At 33.9% G+C, this 22,764-nt stretch overlaps 1 protein-coding gene across 1 annotated transcript in view; it reads right to left on the reverse strand.

Moving 5' to 3' along the window:
• Positions 1 to 3,062: 3,062 nt before the first annotated feature.
• LOC124371172 (epidermal growth factor receptor substrate 15-like 1) overlaps positions 3,063 to 22,764 on the reverse strand; it is a 55,579-nt gene continuing 35,877 nt past the window's right edge. The window contains 6 exon segments of the mRNA XM_046829485.1: positions 3,063 to 3,461; positions 5,419 to 5,670; positions 10,685 to 10,755; positions 16,110 to 16,167; positions 18,108 to 18,193; positions 19,973 to 20,060. Of these exon segments, the coding sequence (XP_046685441.1) occupies positions 3,438 to 3,461; positions 5,419 to 5,670; positions 10,685 to 10,755; positions 16,110 to 16,167; positions 18,108 to 18,193; positions 19,973 to 20,060 (579 nt within the window). The 3' untranslated portion in view covers positions 3,063 to 3,437.

Raw genomic sequence — 22,764 nt, forward strand, 5'->3', positions numbered from 1 at the left:
GTCATTTAATACTTGGCAGTGATTTCAATATGTTGTTTACAAATCAGGAATATGCAGAAATGCATTTTGTGTATTGTTTCTGTGTTGACAATGCTAGTGCTCAAAGGACTGTCCTATTTCCTGGTCGGTGAGTTCCCAGCACACAAGTATTTAAAGGGTCAGTATTTGGTAAAACGTGGATCTATGCACAAGGAGGGGAGCGAGATGGAGGCAGCAGCGTTGAACAGAGAAGAAAAAATATTGGACAGAGTTCGATAGGATGCGGAGATTAGTAGCAGTGGTCTTGCTGGTGACATTGGTGTGAGTAAAAGTACAATTTTGAAAGTTTTATATAATACTACATTCTACCCTTATCATTTTACAAAAGTGCATGGCCTTGAACCTAATGATTATGCTGTTATATGAGACTTTAGTTGCTATTTATTAAATTCTGACACTGAACAATATATTGTTTTCAAAAAAATCTTATGGATACATTCTCTAAAAGCTTTTTTAGACAAATTTCAGCATTTAATAGAACTGATAAAACAGTAAACTGGATATTTTTTTCTGCCCAGGACTAAAAGTAATGGAACACCATCATTGCAAAAATAGTTTTGAAATAACTATTCCATACATTAAATAAACCAAATCTCACATTGAGATGTCTAGAACCAAATTTAAAAAGTCACATTCTTATCTCATGTTTGGTGATCAAAACACTGTTGTGGAATTGTCCAGTAATTTGTCAGATCTAAGGCTAAAGTGCAAGAAATCTAAATATTATGCATAGCAAACACGTGTACTTCTAAATTGAAAAATGCTATGTGCTATTTCTTGCAAAGAGAGGACATTCCAACATTTGACTAATAGTGTCTATAATATACAGATGTTTTGAAAACTTAGTTATTTTTCAGCCGTCCAGTATTTTGTATATATTATTTAGATAAATTTCAGCATTTAATAGAACTGATAAAACAGTAAACTGGATATTTTTTTCTGCCCAGGACTAAAAGTAATGGAACACCATATTTGCAAAAATAGTTTTGAAATAACTATTCCATACATTAAATAAACCAAATCTCACATTGAGATGTCTGGAACAAAATTTAAAAAGTCACATTCTAATCTCATGTTTGGTGATCAAAACACTGTTGTGGAATTGTCCAGTAATTTGCCAGAGCTAAGGCTAAAGTGCAAGAAATCTAAATTATGCATAGCAAACACTGGTACTTCTAAATTGAAAAATGCTATGTGCTATTTCTTGCAAAGAGAAGACATTCTAAAACATACATTCCAACATTTGACTAATAGTGTCTATAATATACAGATATTTAGAAAACTTACAGTTATTTTTCAGCCGTGCAGTATTTTGTATATATTACAGCAAGAGAAGAAGGTAGTTAATATAATTTGGGTAACCAACTGTTTATCATTATTTAATTTTCTTTTCAGAGGTTTACAACATGCCCAATTAAGTCGATTTTATTAGGCTATTGTACTATGGTTTAACATTAAAATGATCAAAATGAAAAATTTGTTCCCTAGTCTGCTGCCAGGATTTGGATGAAACCACAGCACTAGTTTTCTGCTAAGATTAGATGATTCTATTTTATTAGCATATGTAAGTAGTGTTTTAAGAAAGGATGTAGACCATATACAGAAATTACAAAATACTACCATCCATTTTGTGTATCATGTAAGAACAAATGTGCAAAGCTGTACGGATCAAATGTTCATCCTGGGAGAGCCAGTATTTTCCTCTATTTATAAGGCATGTCAGCTGATTAAAAAACATATATCAAACAAAACATAGGATAACTGCCACCAACAAAAATTGTCCTGAATTGTAAAGGTTATGCTGGAAACCTGAGGCCAAATATCAATATTGAGCTTTGAATTACCATGGAGAACTTTATGGAAAAATACAAATCCACTAGAAGATGAAGATTCTCTATGGTTAAGAGTCCAAATTCTTGCCTTACAACTTTTTTCAAAGGTTTTTCAAATAGGCCCCAGGAAATTAAAAGGCCATCAAAAAAAGAAGAAACCTCTGAACTCCCTCCAGCATCATGGGTGAGCTCTCATCTGTATTCCTAATAACAGCCATATTCAAGATGACATCTCACAAATGAATTAAAACACCATCAGACAGGTTTCTTTTCTGTGAAAATGTGTACCAATCGACTTAATAAGCCCAAAAATGTTTTTTTGTTTAAATACTTCAAAATTAACATACTGAGACATTAACAGCTAGGAATGAAGCAATATCATATTTACTATGTTTATGAAATAGTCTCCAGAGCAGTGATGTGCTTAAATAAAACCTGATAATGATAATTATTTACTTATTTAAACCTTATATTGCCAAAAACTGTACAAAAATTATGTTTTCATAATACAATACTATACATGAGTATCATCACTTCCTTTATTATTTGGAATTTTTATTGCTTCAAGTCTTGAATTAATTTTTTAGTAACAACAAATGAGTTTACAATAACACGAAATTATTATCACCATTAATTGACTTTAGTAACGTAAAGAATGAAGGTTGAATACCATACCTGGGCGAGTAAGCAAGCCCATGAGTGTCTAGGGAAGGCAAGCACAAGCTGTGTGCTGTCGCCTGACTGAGTAATGCTGACAACACAACCTGGGACGGGCACAGGGGAGGAGTGGCAGCACTGCAGAAAGGAGAGGGAACATGCAACCACATGCACTACACAACTGGCACTCTCAAGTTTCAGTTCTACCAACTATGCCCAGAACTGTACAGTTTATTACTAAAGTGAATTAAGAACAAAATCTTCAAAAAATTATAGAAAATCCCATATTATATAAATAATGCAAATTCAAAGGTAAAGTTAAAATTCAAGTTATTATGATTATTATTATTTTATTAAGATCTTTAGTAAGTTATTATAATTACTTGAGCCACATAGAGTGAGGTTTAAAGGTTTGAGGTTTACTTCAATAATTTTATTTTTCATAAAATGTGATTCAATAAAAAAATACTTTTTTTGTATTACTCAAAATATAGGAGAAAAACTTCTTTGTATCCCATTGTAACAATTAACTGCTTTTTCACTTGTATTTATCACACTTTATATTTGTTATAACAGCATACACAGAATTGTTTTAAGCTACAAGGATGAAATTTTCCTCATTTCCTTAAGAAAACTGAGCTATGTACCAAACACTATGAACCTATCTTTAACGACAATTTTATTCTCAAACCGAGTTCTAGAACAAAATTTCTGCAAACCAGGTATAATCTGAGATGGGATTTAAGTTACTCTTTGTAACACCTTGCATTATAACCCTTGCGGTTAATTGAGTAATTAAACAACAGTGTCTCAACAGCAGTTCCTCCACCTAATCATGCACTGAAGCAATGTTGGTGTGCGACATCCTCACCCTGTATTTCACATGACTTCCACTGATGTTGTTTATCATCATTCTTTCCTAAGGCTGAGCTCCTGTCAAAGACACACAGATTTGAGTCTAACGACTGTGTGTATTTTGCACACTTTACAGTTGCACAAAATTACTGTGAAATGAAGCACTAAAAGAAAGGAACATTAGTTATAAAAATGCCAAGTTTTAGATAAAAATTAAAATTAGACATTTTAAGTTTATTATTAATCAAAATGTCTCAATATTCTCTTTATCCTTGTAAGAAATATCTAAGATTGCAAAGTCAATAACAAAATACCTAATATTCTAATGACAGAACTGTAATTCCATTATTATTTCACTGCTATTATTAGCAGGTATTTTTGAAGTGTTAGTCACTTAGCTCTCTTTTCTACAGAATACTATTCAAATTTGACAAACAAATAAATGGATTTGAAAGGATTAGTAACTACTACTAATTCTATTTTGTTTGTTATATGGGGGGGATTTATTAAAATTTATAAAAACACAGCTTTTATTTAGCTGTTTTTAACTTTTCTGTAATGCATTTATAGAAATGGAGTCACCATAATTACATAAACTAAATGTATTAACATTATCTAAAGAAAAACAATTGTTTATTCCAAATGTTATTCAAAGCGTTTATATACAGTATGTATAGCGTAAGCAATAAGAACAACTATGATTGTGGTATGCTAATACCACAATTATGACAATACTTTTTTGATGAACCAAAATAGTAAAAAAATGTACATTTATAAGAAAATATCTGTTGCATGTAAGAACGTAACTTTTATTATTTACCATGCTTAATGAGAACAATTTACTACATGTTACATAAGAAATAAATATAATGTTTTTTGCCAAACAACTCAAAAAATGTATCAACATTCTATTGATAAATAAGTTTATAAATATTTCAGAAAATCTTGCACTAAAATAGGTCATGATAAGCTTTTAAGAATTTAATTAAATAACAACAAAACTTATTTAAAATAATTTTAATTTCTTTTCATCGTTTTAAACACATTTTTTTATTTTTACAAAAATTAAATTTGTCAGTATACAGATTTTTAAAAACTTACTTAAATATATTTTATTTTAATACGACGGAAACACTAAATCCTACTTTCTAAAAATGTTTACATAATAATCTGACCATAACCTCTGCATTAAGGATACACTTTGACTTGGTTAAGTGATGCTCCCCACCTAATTAGTCGTTGTTAGTTGTAATTAGAATAACATATTTGTTAGCTTAAAATCTAAAACTTAGCCTTTGTAGTAGACAACTTTACACCCATTATAGAAAATAAACTGATAGTTCAAGCTCAAGAATAGTTCAAAAATAAAATCTATACTGCAATGGGTGTCTCTGAATTGAACATAAATGTAGTGAACACATTCCTTATATCACGATATAGAAAAACATCTTAATTATTGATATATTCTATTTTCTACCCATGGCTATCTTCTACAGGCTGTGTTCATATTCATAGCTGAGAATGAATGGAAACAAGATGGAATAAATTCAGCTTTTATAAAATGTTATCATAAAGTTCAAAATAGCGGGTAAAAAGTGAACAAAATACCCAATCAAGTACCAGCTATTCAAATGTTTGTGTAAATACAGAAAAATATGTGTATAAAGAAAATAACTGACAGAGAATAATTTGCTTTAATTGCAGTTTCATGAATATTAAAACTTACAAGAAAATATATAAACATGATATCATATATTGTGTGAAATTAATTTAGTCAGTAAATGATTTGGCAAATTATTCGTATGTAAACTAGAATATTTTTCATGAGGTATAAAATCAGTATTTTGATGTAATTTTTTGTTTAAAGATAAAGAATGTGCTACACAGTTGTTCAATTATAAGACTCCCTGCACTGTAGACAACAATATAGGTACATATACACACTCAAAACCGAACTAGAATACAATAGTCAACTCAACATCACAATACCTACGAGCAGATGCCAGATAGTCAGCAGAGCTACAAGACAACTGACCTTGCTGTTGAAGTTAGAGAAGTCAGCAAACCCACTGTTGGCAGCAAAAGGGTCAGAGGTGTCAGCCGGGGTGGGGCTAGGGGTAGGGGGCTGCAAGGGACGTGGTGGGGCTGGCCGAGGTGGAGGCTGCTTGCTCTTCTTGGGTGGGAGGGCAGGACTGGGAGACTCTGGCCGTGGAGGAGGTCCAGACGCAGCTGTGGGGGCATGTAAGACGGCAAAGGGATCGCAACCAAATGGATCTTTATCTGTGTTCTGAAAAATTATGAATATACATTTAGAACCAAACTTTTGTAAATATAAGTAAGTACGGATTGGTTTTCTTTGAACTAAAAAATTAAAATCCTTACAAGGGTAGATTAACATACCGACTGCAGCAAACATCTTGTTATGGCACAGTCACAGTATGAAACCACACGCTATAGATAGGTTTCACTCAGTATAGAACAACAATAAAGGGGTTAATGTTGATAGGAGATTATAACTTGAAAAGTGAAAACTTTCCTTTAAAACTAAATACGAGGCACATCCAGAAAGTAAGTGTACTGGTACTCTTACAGCTGTAGGGAACACTTTTTCGACATGTTGACAACACTGAGGCGTAGCCTGAATCCTCCCCTTCAAAACGAGATTAATCCGAGGTTAGTGTGTTGAAAACTCTTGACACAGTAGCATCTCTCGCGAAAAATGTCGATCATATCTCCCGCCATGTGTGAAATTCGTGCCGTCATTCGCTACCTCGTTGTGAGGGGAAAAGCTCCGGTTGAAATTTGAGGTGAAAACTGTTTAGACTGCTTCTTAGTTTCAGGCGTGTAGTGGGCAACCCAAGTTTCGTCTCTAGTGACAATAGAGCTCTGCACTCGATTCAACTTGTGCTGTTCTGTCAGCTGTGTATCAGGGATCTGTAGATTTATGGAAACATTGCAGAAAGTTCATCTAACATCAATCTGCAATCGTCACGGACCGCATTCTCGATTTTGTCCACAAGTTCGTCAGTCACAGTTGAAGGTCTTCCGCTCCTCTGATCGTCATGCACGGAAGTACGGCCATTTTGACACTCGTGACACCACTTGTACGCTCATACGATTCATAGCTCCATTACCGTAAACAGTTTTCACCTCATTATAAATTTCAACCCGAGCTTTTCCCCTCACAATGAGGTAGCGAATGACGGCGCGAATTTCGCACTTGGCAGGGGATACGATTGACATTTTTCGCGAGAGATGCTACTGTGTCAAGAGTTCTCAACACACTTTGGTCTCATTTTGAAGGGGAGGATTCAGACTACGCGGCAGTATTGCTAACATGTCAAAAATGTATTCCCTGCAACTGTGAGAATACCAGTACACTTACTTTCTGGACGTGCCTCGTAGTAACTTTCTTAACAATCTTGTTTTAATTCGTAAAATAGATATTATGTTATTGTTATCATTAAAATAGTTTTATTTTATCCCATTTAATGATATTCTATAGTTTGTCACTTTAATGATTTAGCCAATACTATAATGACAATTTTAAGTGCCAGACTCAAAATACCAAATGACAATTGAAATAGTTAAACTTTTGTCAACAAACAGAGGAATTTGTATAGAACTGATCAATCAATTATTATATTAAACAACAATTTTCGGGGATGGATCATAAATTATCACTAAATGTGAATATAATTTTAATAATTCTATATATCGATTAGATGATGAATTTAATTTGATTAAAATATGAAATTAAAATACACTTAATAGTCAATAAAAAAAAAAATAATATAAATTTTTGCTGAAGTAAAATTGTATATTAAATAATATATCAAATCAAATCAATCAAATCAAAATGTCTTTATTACGTGAACATTAAGTACAGTAATTTGTCAAAATATAATACATAATGCAAAGTTAGATAATTACAGTTTAATAGTGTCATCATTGTGAGTTTAGGAGGTTTATGCTTCAATTTTTAAAATCACGTGGTTCCAGTGTTAGCAGATTCCAGGAACTCTTCAATGGTGTATACAGGTCTCTTCAGCAAAAACTCTCGAAGTAGGTTCTTTAGTCTGTTTCCTGTCAGGCTGCGGAGGTAGTCTGGTAGAAGGTTTTTAAATTTCCGGCCAATGTATGAAGGTTTCTTCTCATATAAAGCTGTTCTGTGTTGAGGTAGGGTGAGCCTTGAGGCATGGCGTGTGGGGTAATTATGGAGGTCCATGTGAGTCTGCAGATGTAGTTTATCTACGTGCAAGATGGCTTCATAAATGTAAAGTGCAGGTACTGTAAGTATGCCTAGGGTCTGGTAGGCCTGTCGGCAAGTTTGTAGTGGCTCAAGGTTTGCAAGGGTCCTGACTGCCTTCTTTTGGAGTACCAGAACTCTCTTGAGGTTTCCTTGGGAGGTTCCCCAGACTATAAGGCCATACCTAATGTGAGACTCTATTAGCGCATAGTAGGCTATTTTTGCCGCTTCCAGAGAGCCTACCCATTTAATACGTTTAACAACGTAGATGCCTGTACTAATTTTATTGCATATGTTGTTTACATGATCTGCCCATGTGAGTCTGCTATCGAGAGTTACTCCCAAAAACTTGATCTGGTTAGCCACTGGTATATTGGGAATGCTTGCTGGTACCTCTTTCTTCCTGCTAAAGTGTACCTGTGTAGTTTTGTCAGGGTTTATTGCTAAGTCATTTAATTTACTGTAGATTATGGTGCTTTCTAATGATGTGATAGAGTTACTGTACAATTGTTCAGCTGTGTCATTTCTTAGAAGAAGAGTGGTATCATCTGCGTACATTATGCAGCTCGTACTTTCATTTTGAATTAGAGCTGGGAAGTCGTTAGTCAGCAGAATAAACAAAATGGGTCCCAACACAGATCCCTGTGGGACTCCTCTAGTAATTGGTTGAGGACAAGATCTGAACATGCTAGTGACGCCAGATGTAGTATGCTGAATCTCCACAATTTGGGATCTCCCTTTGAGATAACTATCAAACCACTTGTTTTCCAGACCTGTTACTCCCAAAGCTGCAAGTTTTTTAGAGATGAGGCTGTGTCCTAAGCAATCAAAGGCCTTACTGTAGTCTAGGAATAAGGCAGTGACAAATTGTCCCTCCTCTATGCTGTCAATTATAGATTCGACCAGACTTATGATGGCAGATAAAGTAGATTTTCCCTTCTGGAAGCCATGCTGGCAGTCAGTAATTAAGTCCTGTTGTGTAAGATGTGTCATTAGTCTCTTCAATACTATTTTTTCAATAATTTTTGAAAACGTTGATATTAAGGAAATGGGTCTATAGTTTTTTGGGTCAGTTTTTGGTCCTTTTTTGTGCTGGGGATAGACCTTGGAGACTTTAAGCTTTGTTGGGAATTGGCCCAGGGAAAATGATTTATTTATAATTGATGCAAGAGGATGAATCAATTCCACTGCGCAATGCTTTACAACTTTTGATGAGTATTCGTCTGTACCACTCGATGATTTGTTTTTTAGGTTGTGTATTACTTGACTTACTTCTTCCCATGTTGTGGCGGTCAGATCAAATGGTTGTATTAAAGGGTGGTTTAAGAGGTTTAGGTCCTCTTCTAATCTGCTGTCTCCTGGCTGTTGGTTGTTTTGCTGTAATGTCACTTCTGCTATCTGAGTAAAGAAAGTGTTTAGTTGTTCAGCTACCTGAAGAGGATTGTCTACCACTACATCGTCAATGTTTAGCTTAGGACATGTTTTGCTAAGTTGTTTGGCATTGGTCTCTGTATGTATTATGTCCCATACAGCTTTGGATTTGTTGTCAGATGTCATTATTTTCTGTGTATTTGCACTTTGTTGCAACATCCTTAGTTTTCTGTCGTACTTCTTTTTTATGTTTACCATAGTTTCTTTATCTTGTGCCCTTCCGGTAATTTCATAGGTGTTTGAGGCTCTTAAGTAGGCAGCTTTTATCTCAGCTGATTCTTGGTCATAGTAGTGAATTGGTTTACTCTTAGTTTTATTTTTGCTCTTCTTGTGAGGGCAGGAGATGTCAAGGGCAGTTTGCAGCACTCCTTCGAATATGTTATATGCTGTTTCCGCATCTTCAGCATTATAGACAGTATCCCAGTTTTTTATGGAAAGCAGTGACTTGAGCTGGTCAAGGTTTCTCCTTCCCATTTGTCGCCGAAGAGTTTGCGTGTTGTCGTCATTTTTACAAAAGTCCAGGCTACATATTTGGGCGGTATGATCCGATAGTCCAGTTTGTAAAATTGTTGCACTAAGGTCATGTTCTGGAATATTAGTGCATATACAGTCAATTGAAGTGCTTGTGTCAACTGTAATGCGAGTTGGTGGCAAAGGGAGCCTTCTTATGTTGTGTGTTGCCAATTCGTTGTCAAACATCAGGCTGTCCGGGTTGTTGGGTTTTAATCTGTCAATGTTGGTGATCTGAATTAATAGTAAGGAAAATAAGAATGGTTCTAAACTAGGAGGACGGTTCAACCACTAGCATAAGTTACAGCAGTTGAAGGTGTGGTTAGATCTCACAATAGCAGAATAAAAAGGGAAACCCATGTTACTGACTGACAGTGTTAAACACTGCTCAGTAGCGTGGAGATTTTACGCAAAGTGCAAGAATATTTTCAAAAATTCGTAAAAAAGATATTTGTGACATAAACTTACTTATTAAAAATCTCAGTGCAACATTAAAAAAACCAGTAAAACGATAAAAAAATCTGATCTATTGCCGCTCTTAGGGATTCATGTTGGACATCAGGACTTAACAAATTATTTTGTGCTACCACCAAGAAGATGAGGTTCTGGTGTCTTCCCTACTTATTGGTCAGTATCTCTTCCTCATTAGGAAAACAACTTTACTAGGATCAGTAAACTACTGTACAATATAAATAAAATGTTGGGGGAAACAATCACCAATTGTTTTTTCCTTAAATATCTGCAACATTTGTCAAAAAATAGTCAACTTTCAAAATAATATTAATATAAATTTTGTGTGTTTAAATTTATGACAAAAATTGTTTGGTCATCTAATTTTGACATTGCTAAATGTAAATTGTATTTTGTGTGTGTGTGTGTGTGTGCGCGCGCGTGTGCGTGTGTTGTAGTAAAACTTTTAATTATCTGTAGCATTTTTTATATTATTGGTCTACCACTTTACCCATAAAACCCATTAAAATACTCATCATGTAATTTAAAGAATTTAAGTCTACAATTAAATAAACAAAAACTCAATTAAAATAAAATATTACTAGTATATTTAAATTAACAGTTAGGAGATAATTAATGAGAATAAAGTTGTTATACTAACTTCTTCCGGGGGTGTTTTAGGCCTGTTCCGGCTTCCATCACCAAAAGGATCAAAAGGATCTGCTTTACTGCCTGCAAGCATTAACACATAAGTAAAACTGAGCATGTCATGACTGGGAACTGAAAACAGCATTCAATTGTTTGAACCATTTTGGTACTGACATCCAATACATCACACAATTGTAAACCATTTTTTTAACATATGTTATATACCTCCAATTACCAAAAAACTACATCAAATGATGCAGAAGAATACTTGCTTTATGAAGAAATAGCTTTAAACATATCTGGAATTGAAAAATCAACTTTAAACATTTATTATATTTTAAGCAAAATCACAAAAAGACTTGATATACATAACAACAATCTTTTTTATAATAAGTTATATGTGTCCAATTGCCATGAAATTATACAAAAATTAAAAAATATACTGGTTTCACAACAAAATAGTTTTAAACGTCTCTGGAATTATAAAATAAGCTTTTTCACATCTTTAGAAATTATGTAAAATCATAAACTGCAAAAAGCCATATAAATTTTGTAGAACATTTTCCATAACTTAGAATTTTTTTAAAGAGAAGACCATAACATGTTTTATATATAATATCATAAAGTTTACCTTTGTAACATGTATTTTGAAAATATACTAATAAATTTGTTAGCACCACTTTAAAGTTAGGCAAGTTAAAACTAATTTAAAACATTTTATATAAGTTATTTTTATTTCAATTATTTAAAATTATTAAATTACATCCAATGGTTTATTTAGATAATTTTATTTATGAAAACTAAAAATAATGTATATTTACTTTTCTGAAACTAAGCATTTTTAGGAAAAAGACCATTGGCATTTTTTGCATGTAATACAAAGACTTTTGTGAGAGTCTGACAAAAATAGCCTTGCTATTGATATAAAAATAAAAATGTTAAGTATTTGTTTGTATGTTTTAAATGTAACTAAGATAAATTAAATATTGATTTATTTTTTTATATAACAAAATTTAATACATAATTATTTTACTTGTAGATTAACCCTTTGAGTGCCACAGCGTCACTAATTTTGACGGTACGAAAAGTGCCAGTGTCGCCAATTTTGACGTTTCGTATTTTGATAATATAATATTTTATACAGTACAAGATTATTTTGGCCAAATAACCAGACAGCTGGTTATTTATTGATAGGTTCCAAACTATCAATAAATACGAGTTTTATGTTGTTTCTCTACTATTTTATCTGTGAAATTTATGTTGTTTGGGTACTTATCATGAAGTCACTTTTTTTGGACATATGGTAAAAGGAAGAGGACACGGAAACAATTTTGCATGGATTGAATACGAGCGGTGTATCGTGTGTAGTTGCTACTTCCCTCCTGGCAAACCAATCATGGAGTTTGAAAGAAAGCCTAGAAGAACTTGCGGCTTTTAGAAGGAACTGTAGAAAAGGAATAATCATTGGTGGTGATTTTAATGCCAAGGCTGAAAGAATGGGGAGAAACGTGCTCAGGAAGAAGAGGAAGGTTAGTTGTTGAACTGGGCTGCAGGAAACAACTTGGTCCTGCTAAATGAGGGGAAAGTGCCAACATTTAGAAGAGGAGAGTATCGCTCCATACTCGACCTTACTTTCGTTACAGAAGATTTTGGCAGAGAAAGTAAGGTGCTGGCATGTCAGTGAGGAGGAAACCCTAAGCGACCATGAGCAGATATTTTTTGAGCTGTGCATGGACCATGAGGAGCAGACTGCACCGTTACTGCCAAAAGGGTGGAGAGTACGGCCGAGTGACATGGAACCTTTGGAGGAGGCTCTGAGGCGTCACCTTGATGAGATAGATGGCAGATCAGCGCATGAACTGACTCAAGCATTGGATGAAGTGTGTGGGGAAGTATTGCAAACCAAGGAAGCCTGGTGCTAGGAGATCAGTATACTGGTGGACCGCGGGAGGTGGCAGCCCTTAAGATCATCATGTAAGTCTTGCGGAGGCGACTTACCAGGGCGAGAGGAAGATCGCGACCAGATGCAGCTGAAGTGGATGTGTTGGTGGTGCTGCTCAGACAAGAACGCCAAAGATACAGGAAAGAGATCTTGGAAACCAAGAGACGCAAATGGCAAGACCTATGTGACCTACTTGAGGCAGATCCGTGGGGAAATGCCTACAAAATTGTCATGAAGAGATTTGGACGCAACCTACCAGTGCTAGATAGAGAAACAATTGAACAGTGCGTAGATGTACTTTTCCCTGAGCACCCACCTGTAGTGCATGAGGAAATTGTTGCTCTGGAGATTCCACCTTTCACCAAAAATGAGCTTATCGTGGCGGGAAAAAAGATCAAGTCTAACAAGAGCCCGGGACCTGATGGCATTCCCCCAGAGATAGTAAAAGGTGGCAGTGAGTGTAGTCCCAGACAAGGTCCTTAAAATGTTAAATATGGCCCTGAGAGAGGAGAGCTTCCTTTGCAGGCTGGAAGATGGCAAGACTGGTCCTCATCCCAAAATTGGGTAAGCCAGAAGGCAGACCAGACTCATACAGGCCACTGTGTCTGCTGAGTACTGTGGGGAAGCTGTTTGAGCAACTGCTGGTAGGAAGACTACAAGAAGAACTTGAGAAAACCAATGCTTTGTCTGACAACCAGTTTGGCTTTAGACCTGGACGCTCAACAGTAGATGCTGTGGACATGGTCATCAAGTTGGTACGACGTGCTGTGGGTGGAGGCCGACAATACCGGGAAATACCAGCGGTGGTCCTTTTGGATGTGAAAAATGCCTTCAATAGTGCTTCTTGGCAGAAGATATTGCAGCGGCTGAAAGCGATTGGAGTATCTCCATATCTTAGGCGCATGATTCAGGCGTATTTAGGGGGAGAGAACACTGGACCTGGGAAATGGAATGAGGAGGCAAGTTACCAGTGGAGTTCCACAGGGATCAGTGCTTGGCCCAACCCTTTGGAATGTCCTGTACGACACTGTGTTTCGCTTGCTCTCCCGCCTGGGGTACGAATTGTCGGGTATGCTGATGACTTGGCCCTGGTGGCCAAGGGAAGCACGGAACATGTGCTAATGGAGAGATCCAATGAAGCCATTGCACGAGTTGGGGATCATCTGCAGGAACTGGGACTTGAGCTGGCCCACAAAAGACTGAGGCAATTATCATGGCTGGAAGGAGGAGACTTCGACCGATCACTTTTCGGGTACAGGGTACGACTGTCACACCGAAGACTAAGGTCAAGTACTTAGGCATTTGGCTGGATAAGTCAAGAACTTTCGTTCCCCATGTTATGGAAACAGCAAGAAAGGCCTCAGTAACGGCAATGGCAATAAGTGGGACTATGAAGAATGTTCGGGGCCCCAAGGAGTCAAAGAGGCGGCTGATTTTCTCAGCAACACAGTCCATACTCTTGTATGGTGCACCGGTGTGGGCGAGTGCAATGCAGTTTGGAAGAGCAAAGGAAGCTGCACTAAGGGTTTCAACGGCTTGCTGCGATGAGAATCACATCAGCCTACAGGACGATATCTCTCGACGTCTGTTTTGGTGCTCGCTAGGACTCCTCCTATCCATCTTCTGGTGAAAGAGAGAACTGACAGCTACCTGGGAGAACGAGACAGGGCGGAGCTGCAGGAAAGACTGAGGGATGCTTGGCAACGAGAGTGGGAGGTCTCAAGTAAGGGCTCCTGGGACCAGAAGGCTCATACCAGACATTAGAGTATGGCTTCAAAGGACACATGGGGAGGTAAATTTCCATGTGACTCAGATCCTCTCAGGTCATGGGTGTTTCCGCCGTTACTTGGAGAGGATTGGCAGAAGTAACTCAAAAGTATCTATGCCACTACTGCAGAGAGGAAGATACTGCTGAGCACACTTTCTTTTTCTGTAAGAGGTGGACAGAGAGAGAGCCAATTGCTGGGAAACAACCCGGACAACTGATACCTGAGACTTTGGTCTCTCACATGGTGCAGTCGGAAGACATGTGGAACGCAGTCAGTAAGATGGCCTTTTCCATTATACGGAAGAAAATGGAAGATGAGCCGTGAGGACTTGAGGTGAAGAAGGAAAGCATTTAGTGCAAGACACTCACCCAGCTGAAGAAATGCTAAAAGTGGTCCCCGGCTTGGTGGGCAGGAAGGACGAGGGTGGGGTTTAGCGGGTCGGCGATCTTTATAACGTAGTCAACCCCGCATGCACTGGAGTGAAGGGAAGAAGAGAGAACCCTCCATGTATCTGATTGCAGATTCCCCATCCTCAGCCCAAAAAAAAAAAAAAAAAAACTTTTTTGGACGAGTTTTCCTTATTGGGGAAAAAAATAAATTACAGTTTAAAAAACAACTGACTTTATTTTACCTATTTTGGAATTTACAAGTTATTACGACAATCGATGAAATCAAAAATAATAAGAACTACGTTTCATTATTTGAAAATGTCAGGTCATTCGTGTGTCTATTTGGAGATAGGAAGTATGACTCATTGAGTATTTTTCGATTCATTATGGAAGAACCGTTGAAGTTTATTTTGATCCCTGATAAGGAAAACTCGTCCAAAAATAGTGGGCTGTGATAATACCAAAGTACCTGTGCGATGATTCTGTCTTCCCCGTCACGCGACGTAGTGGACAAGTACCGTGTTTCATAACGGCCTTTCTTTTTGTTTATGTACCGATAACCAAGCATTTGAGTAAATACAAAATAAAATAGTAACTTATACAGTATTTTACTGTATTTCTTTACAAAATTAATGTAGTGATTTGACTTGTATCCAAGCGAAAAACGTGAATTTTCAGTGTAAATATTATTAGGGTTATTATTTAGTAAATGTAAACTTTTATGTAAATATGTTAGCAAGTATTTGTTTCTACATTTACTAATCATATTTATTTGTGTTATATTGATGTTTTATTAGATTTATTGGGAAAACTACATCATTACTAAGTAATTTCTAAACTCTGACAAATGAAGTACAGTTTATAAAATGTTCTTACCGTCAGCATTTTGTTAATACATATAATGCCATGTTTTTAAAATTCTATAATAAGATATTACACATGGGTTTTATTTACAATTATATGGCCTTTATCATGGTATAAAGAAAAAAAATCTTAAAAATACTGTATACACTCAAATTAGGTCGAAACATAACTTTTTATAGAAAAGTATAAAACTTTTTTTATAAATACTGAAATTTTTATATTTTTATAAATCAAATTTTATTTGTAACGATATGTATCATATTTTGCGTTTAATAAGAAAGAAAAAAACAACAACAAAATGATGGAAATCTGTTTAGTAGTTATTTTACAACAGCTTTTTTCCCAAAAGCTAACAAATATGTGAAAAACAGCTTGGCACTTTATGCATGACTTCGGAAAATACCCGTGGCACTCAAAGGGTTAATTTATTATAACTGGTGTCAACAGATACTGTCACATACACTTTATACTTACCACTGCCTGATATACTTGAGCCAAACGCGTTAGCAAAAGGATCTGATGTAAAAGAATCCTGAAAATAAATTATGTATAAGTTAAAAATTAAATTATATGTATTAGCCTTTTGAACACCAGAAGTAAACATATTTCTTTATCTGGTACTGTAACAACAATGTTTAGCGTAGGACAGTGAGAAACCCCATGCATTTTAAAGCAATTTTGCAAGGTTTGGTTTTAAAATATTACGCTGACAGTATGATGGCAATGGAATAATTGTCCTTTGTGGGCTTCTTGTAGATTTGTGTAACAGCGATAAAATCGTCCCCTAGAGTTCAAAAGATAAAATAAATAAATAAACAATTTATCTACTAGTGATATAGATGTAGAAGCACAGGTACCAACAGTTAAATATAAACACAGAAAGTAATATACTATAGGTCTATGTGAAAAGAGAAATTTTGGAACAGAACAAATATTTGTATATGGAACAAATATATGTGCCATTGACTTGCACATTGTTGATTATTTTTAATGATAAATCAATCATTTACTTCCATTACAAAACAAATTCGGGATTATTGTGACCTTGAATTTTGCATCATGCAGACCTATATTTATCAGTGACCAAGAGTTTTCTCTTCATCTTAAAAGTAATTTTTAATATTGGGATTTTAAGTTTACAGCTTGTTTGCGGTTTTTATGGTGTATTTTGTTTCATGAGTTTTTGATATTTTTTTTAATTTAAAAGTTGTTTAAAATCGCTACCTAGAACAAATATTTACTGACAATTATCAATGTACAAATAATGTATACAATAAACGGAAGCAATGGAATACCGAAGGACCCGGCAGAATATAAAGTAAGAGTTATCGCACAGATGAGATGGATAGACTACCCTTTGACCTTTTGACCTCAAAATTAATAGTGTTCTTTCTTAGACCAGGAGGAAGTTATGTACCTAGTTTCAAGTGTCTAGGGCCTTTCAATCAAGACACACAGACGGACGGGCAATGACACAATTTAAAGAACAATCTGACTGTTCCTTAATAAGGAGAATAAACACATCTTTAATGTCCTATACTTATCAATCAGGTTTGTGAAACAGTCTGAAAGTTCCTTGAAATATTTACTCATTAAACTGCTATGTAAATGATGACTGTAATCTTTAAATGCTGGAACTTTCAAGCATACTAAGGTTGCTCAGAAAGAATGTTTATTAGAAGGTTAATAGCACCTGGTTTTTCCAAAAATTCATCAAGTGCAACAGTCAATCCACACAGTTTATTATACTTGTGTACATCATTTGGCTAAGAACATTTAAGTCCAAAAACAAAATAATGTCAGATATTTTAAAAATTCTGTGTAATACTCATAATATGTGTATTACCATTAGACTATTCTTATTATCATATTAGGTAATTAAAATGTTATCCAAAGTTATACATACAAATGCTAAATTAGTTTATTACTTTGATCTCCAATGATAACTGATCTGTATTACACATCCACTACAGTGAAACAGAGCTGTCTAGAGCATCAAAATTTGGTTCAATAGCAATAGCTTTTCCAACTGGAAAGGTTAAATCTAGGAACTGATTTGTTACACAAATGTTTGGCAAGAATAGATAGGATTTAAAATATATTTATTCGACTACCAAAAGTCTTTAAAATCAACAGCACTTTCATGTAGATTAAAAAAATAATTCTGGTGTTAAATTTGTTGTCAAATAATGAAGTATGAAAATTCACAATATTAAATTAAAATTTCATATCATACAAATAGTGCAAAAATATTCAATAATAGTTTTATTAATATCTTCCAAAAATGTCATTTTTCTCAACACAGAGCATAATGAGAACATCAAAACACTCAATTCTCAGTAGATTAAAATATCTCCAAATGTTAACGAATACAGTTCCATTTTAATAATCTGAAAAAGAGTAATAGAAAAGTCAATATAACCCGTGAAACATTAAATCTATAAACAGTAAAAAGAGAAAACGCTTTCTTACCACAGGCTTTGAACCGAAATCCGCTACAAAACTGTCGTTGGCTGCAAAAGGATCTTGTGGTTTAGAGGTAGGATTTGAAAACGGATCTAAAACCAACCATGAAAAATTTATTAGTTTCATCAGACTGCTAAACTAAAATCATGATTTATCACATTTTTGAATACTCATCTATAAATTTATTTGGTTGCAAATATGCAGTGCTGTAAGAAAAAGTACTAAAGACTAAATCTTTGGAATGGTGGTGTTCTCTAATCTGACCGCTTGATGGCTAGGTTATACTATAGTCTGCAATAATCACTTTAATAAAATGTTTGGATTTGATATTCGGAATTTGGTTCTTTGTGTACAACTGATTAACTGTCATCCATGAATAGAAATAGCATACATGCAGTGATGCATGAATATGAATATAAAAATAGCAGTACACAGTGATGCACAAATATAAATATAGAACATACTAACTGCAATTAAATCATTAGTTACAAAACATTAGTTTATCTATCTACAGGTTTTTATACACAAAAATATGACACAAACATGTTTTAGTGACGTGAAATTTGATTATTGACAATCAGCTGTCACCCCCAAATAGAAGTGATCCAATGATTGAATAGACATAGAATACCATATGCAAATTTCAAGTCAGATACTGTTTATAGCATAATATTTTTTACTTTGGTTGACTACCTCCAATTTTTACATCACTTCAAATCAAATCATCTTTATTCATTTGTTGCTACAAAATGACAACATGAATAGTGTCAAGGCTTAATGTAGATCTAGTGCCATGATCAATATTCAGAGCAAAATTATTTTCTAACTTAGTAGTGTTTTTCTTTACCTCTTTATAATAGTGATAGAGTGCTAGTGATGTAATTTTCTCTATAATAGTGTTTATCTAAATAATATTTTACAGCTATCATCTACCACAAGTTTTTGGGTCTAAATCTGGACTATAAATTTACATGGCTTGAGCATATTTCAAATCGAAATAAAACCTTAAGTAAAGCCTATTTTATTACAGTCACTCTGTCTCAATCAGTTAACCTTAACACTCTTAGAGTGGTATATTAAGCTTATGCTTGTTCTACAGTAATTTATGACATAATATTCTGAAGTAATTTAGTGGAATGTAAGTCAGTGTTTGTATTGCAAAATAATAATCCAAACCATAGACGAAAAAACACACCTACACAACACCATGTAAGCCTTTTTTTAAAGACTTAAACATATTAACAGTTCCATCCATTTATATTTTCCATTGACTTTATTCGTGAGGAAAAATCCATCATTTTATAGACAGTAAAATCATTTTGATAGATATAATATAGGTACTAACTTTTTACAATACCCACTTTACAGGACTGGACAATTTGAGAAATTCCCCAATATGCTGCTATAAGGCTAAATAACAAACTGCCTGAGCATTTTAAGTTATTGCAGAAATCTGAAAATTTCAGAAGAGAAATTTTAAGATATTTCACAAATAAATGTTATTACTCTGTTTATAAATATCTCCAAACTTATTTAGAATTTTAATAATCTAATGTTTATGTAGATTACTTGGCGATTCATTGTATTAACTGATTTTATATGATAATATGTATATTATTTTTGTTTAATTATTATTTTAAGTTACTTAAAATGCACCTATTTGCCTATTGCAAAAATAGTATTATTTTGTCAAATGTGTTGTGCAATAAAGAATCGATTGGTTGACAATACTCCAGCAACAGCAATTAAATTCAGTCCGGAATTAGATATGTTTAGAAATGATAAGTATTTCAAGAATTGGTACAATATAAAATTAGTCTAATCTCTTAAGCTGTTTTAAATTACATGTATAAAAACTACACTATACTTACCATTACCGAATGCGTTATTGTTCATGAAATTGTCCCCACCACTATCTGTAGGACCATTTGTGTATGGCTCTTTGTCTGATTCTTGTAACTGAAACAGTAACAATACATTTAATGGAACAATGAACCTATTTTAAGATCTGATTATTTAGAATTTTGATATGAGTCGATCAATAATTATTTAAAAATTACTAAATAATAGGTAGTTCCAAAAGTCAAAGGACTAAATTTTTTAAAATTTCTTGCAAACCAATTTCTTATTAAAACTTAATTATTCCTTCCAATGCAGTCGGGAAAATGGTAGATCTTATGTATGGCTGTTGTCTTGAAATTTAATGGTTTGTCAAGAATTTTAATGGTTTCTAAAATGAGAACTGCATTTGGTTGCTATAAGCTGGAAATTGTTATATACAGTACTTCATTTTTGTCACTGTATTGCTGTACAATATAAGTAATCTGTAACTACATAAATGATTACTGGTTGTAAACATATTTTCACTCGTACTATTTTGATATTATCTTAAACAACTCAAATATCTGTAAGGCAATAATACGAAAATCTTATAAGATAACAAAATATTTTAAGAACAAATCTTGTAAATGACTTGAGAATTACTGTATAGCTAATTTCCATGTTGCTATAAGCTGTCTAATAAATGAGATAAGACCATTCTTAAATGTCTGCCATCTTAAAACTCAAATTTAAAGAACAAATCTTCTAAATGGCTTGAGAATTACTGTATAGCTAATTTCCATGTTGCTATAAGCTGTCTAATAAATGAGATCATTCTTAATAATGTCTGCCATCTTAAAACTTCATGAAATAATGAAAAATGTACATGTATGTCAATGTATATCTATATTTGTAGAACAGTCTTGATGACATTTTGCATACACGGAAACAGCCACATCTTTAAACTTTTCATTAGTAGAGACTGGTTAACAAACTGTTCCAAGATATTGTAAGTACTATTTTGTTCTAAGTTTTACTTAAAGCACTTAGAAACTATGGTAGTTATAGTATATTCACAGGAATGCTTTATTTTACATTAGCCCAAAAAATAAAAATATATACATTTGAATTATAGTGGTTTTAGACCTTCAAGGCCATGATCAGTGAACTCAAAACATATGAAAAACCTTCTGGAAATCTTCAGTGCTGTTGGCAAATCACACAATGATGTCTTCCTGATCATTGGTTCTTTGACAAGTGAGAGTCAAAAGTGGTGGCAAAACAGTGAATTCTAAGTGTATTAATACTGTTAAAATTAACAAAATCGGTATTCTGGGTTAGTTTGTACGATATGTGTACAATACTTAGTACATAGTGTGTACAGTTTTTTTCTTTATATTTTGTAGGACATGGTAAACCTAACCATTATTAATATGCTATTAAAAAACATAAAAACTAAATAGGGTAATTTTTTCAATTCACTCAAACTTATTTTTTCCATTTGTACTCAGAGTCAATTCTGAAGTTTATAATATCTTTGTGTAAATCTTGAATTTTCTCAGTATATACTACGCTACACAGATAAGGTAGAATATCTAATACAGAGAGCAGCACATATGTAAAATTGCTGCTGCAAACTTCTGCACATCTTCCAATACTATTCTAATTCACTTAACAACCAGTTGTCCAGTGTTGCACCAATATTGTCAGTTGTGTAACTTGTGGTTCAGTTGACTTCGATATCTACAAATATTGTTCTAAATGCATTTTATCAGTCATTTGTCAAGTAACATGTCACACCTATGAGTTAATTTTTGTGGTTGCCTTTGTTTATTCTGTCTACAGGTATTTGGTGGCATTTGACCTTATGTTGAGTTTTGGTATTTTAAAGATTTGCAAGTTTCCTTCAGCTTGGATTAGAATGTCGGACATAATTGTGTATAAACTATAATCTACCTCAGGAAGCCATGGTGTATGATTTAATTAACAGTTCCTTCTCCCACTGAGCCGAGGATACATTGATTTTAATGTCCTCGTCTTGGAAGTCTTTCACCCAAGATAGAATCATAATCTTACCTATCTAAAAAGGCAAGGAAATTACGTGATATTTATTAGCGAAGCAAATACAGCTTTTGTAATATTTTATTTTATTTTTTGACCTCTTAATTGCTTAATATATTATAAAAAGACAATGGAAACTACCACGTGGTACCAAAAATACAGTTTATTTGCCACAGTTTTGTAATGGTAAGATAAAAAAGAACTTTATTGTGAAAGTTATTCAGTTTTTTACAAGTTTTGATGAGGTGGAAACTCCCCTTACCATATTTAGGTTATGTGCAATTATATATTTACAAAAAAGGAAACTATACAGTAATAGAAATGTTTTTTTAACCCTGGAACTGGCGGTCATATTTCTCTCAGTGGCAGAGTGTTTTAGTACTTCATACATTGCCTTATATTTATTTTATTATTACATGTTTACTATAAAGTACCTATAACTTATTATATATTTCTTTATTCAGCATTGTTCAAGGAACATTTTTCACATAATATAATTAAATAAAAAAAAAATACCCTTACTCTACCTCTTCAGGAAAAAAATGTTTTTTATAAAAAAGAAAAGTTAGTTCAAAGTTTTTGATTTGTAAAATTGTTGTTGTTAGTGATACGCAAAATCCAAAATATGCAAAAGGAAGAGCATTTAATTCTGAGTAAAAATAAAACAACACATAGTTTATAAGGTATTTATTTTTACATGTGGTAAACGATACAAAAATCATACACTGACATTCGAAAGTGCTACTTACCAACAAAAGTAAGAACTTCAAAGCTCACTTGG

The sequence above is a fragment of the Homalodisca vitripennis genome, unplaced genomic scaffold (genome assembly GCF_021130785.1).
Source record: "Homalodisca vitripennis isolate AUS2020 unplaced genomic scaffold, UT_GWSS_2.1 ScUCBcl_1033;HRSCAF=4142, whole genome shotgun sequence".
Taxonomy (NCBI): Eukaryota; Metazoa; Arthropoda; class Insecta; order Hemiptera; family Cicadellidae; genus Homalodisca; species Homalodisca vitripennis.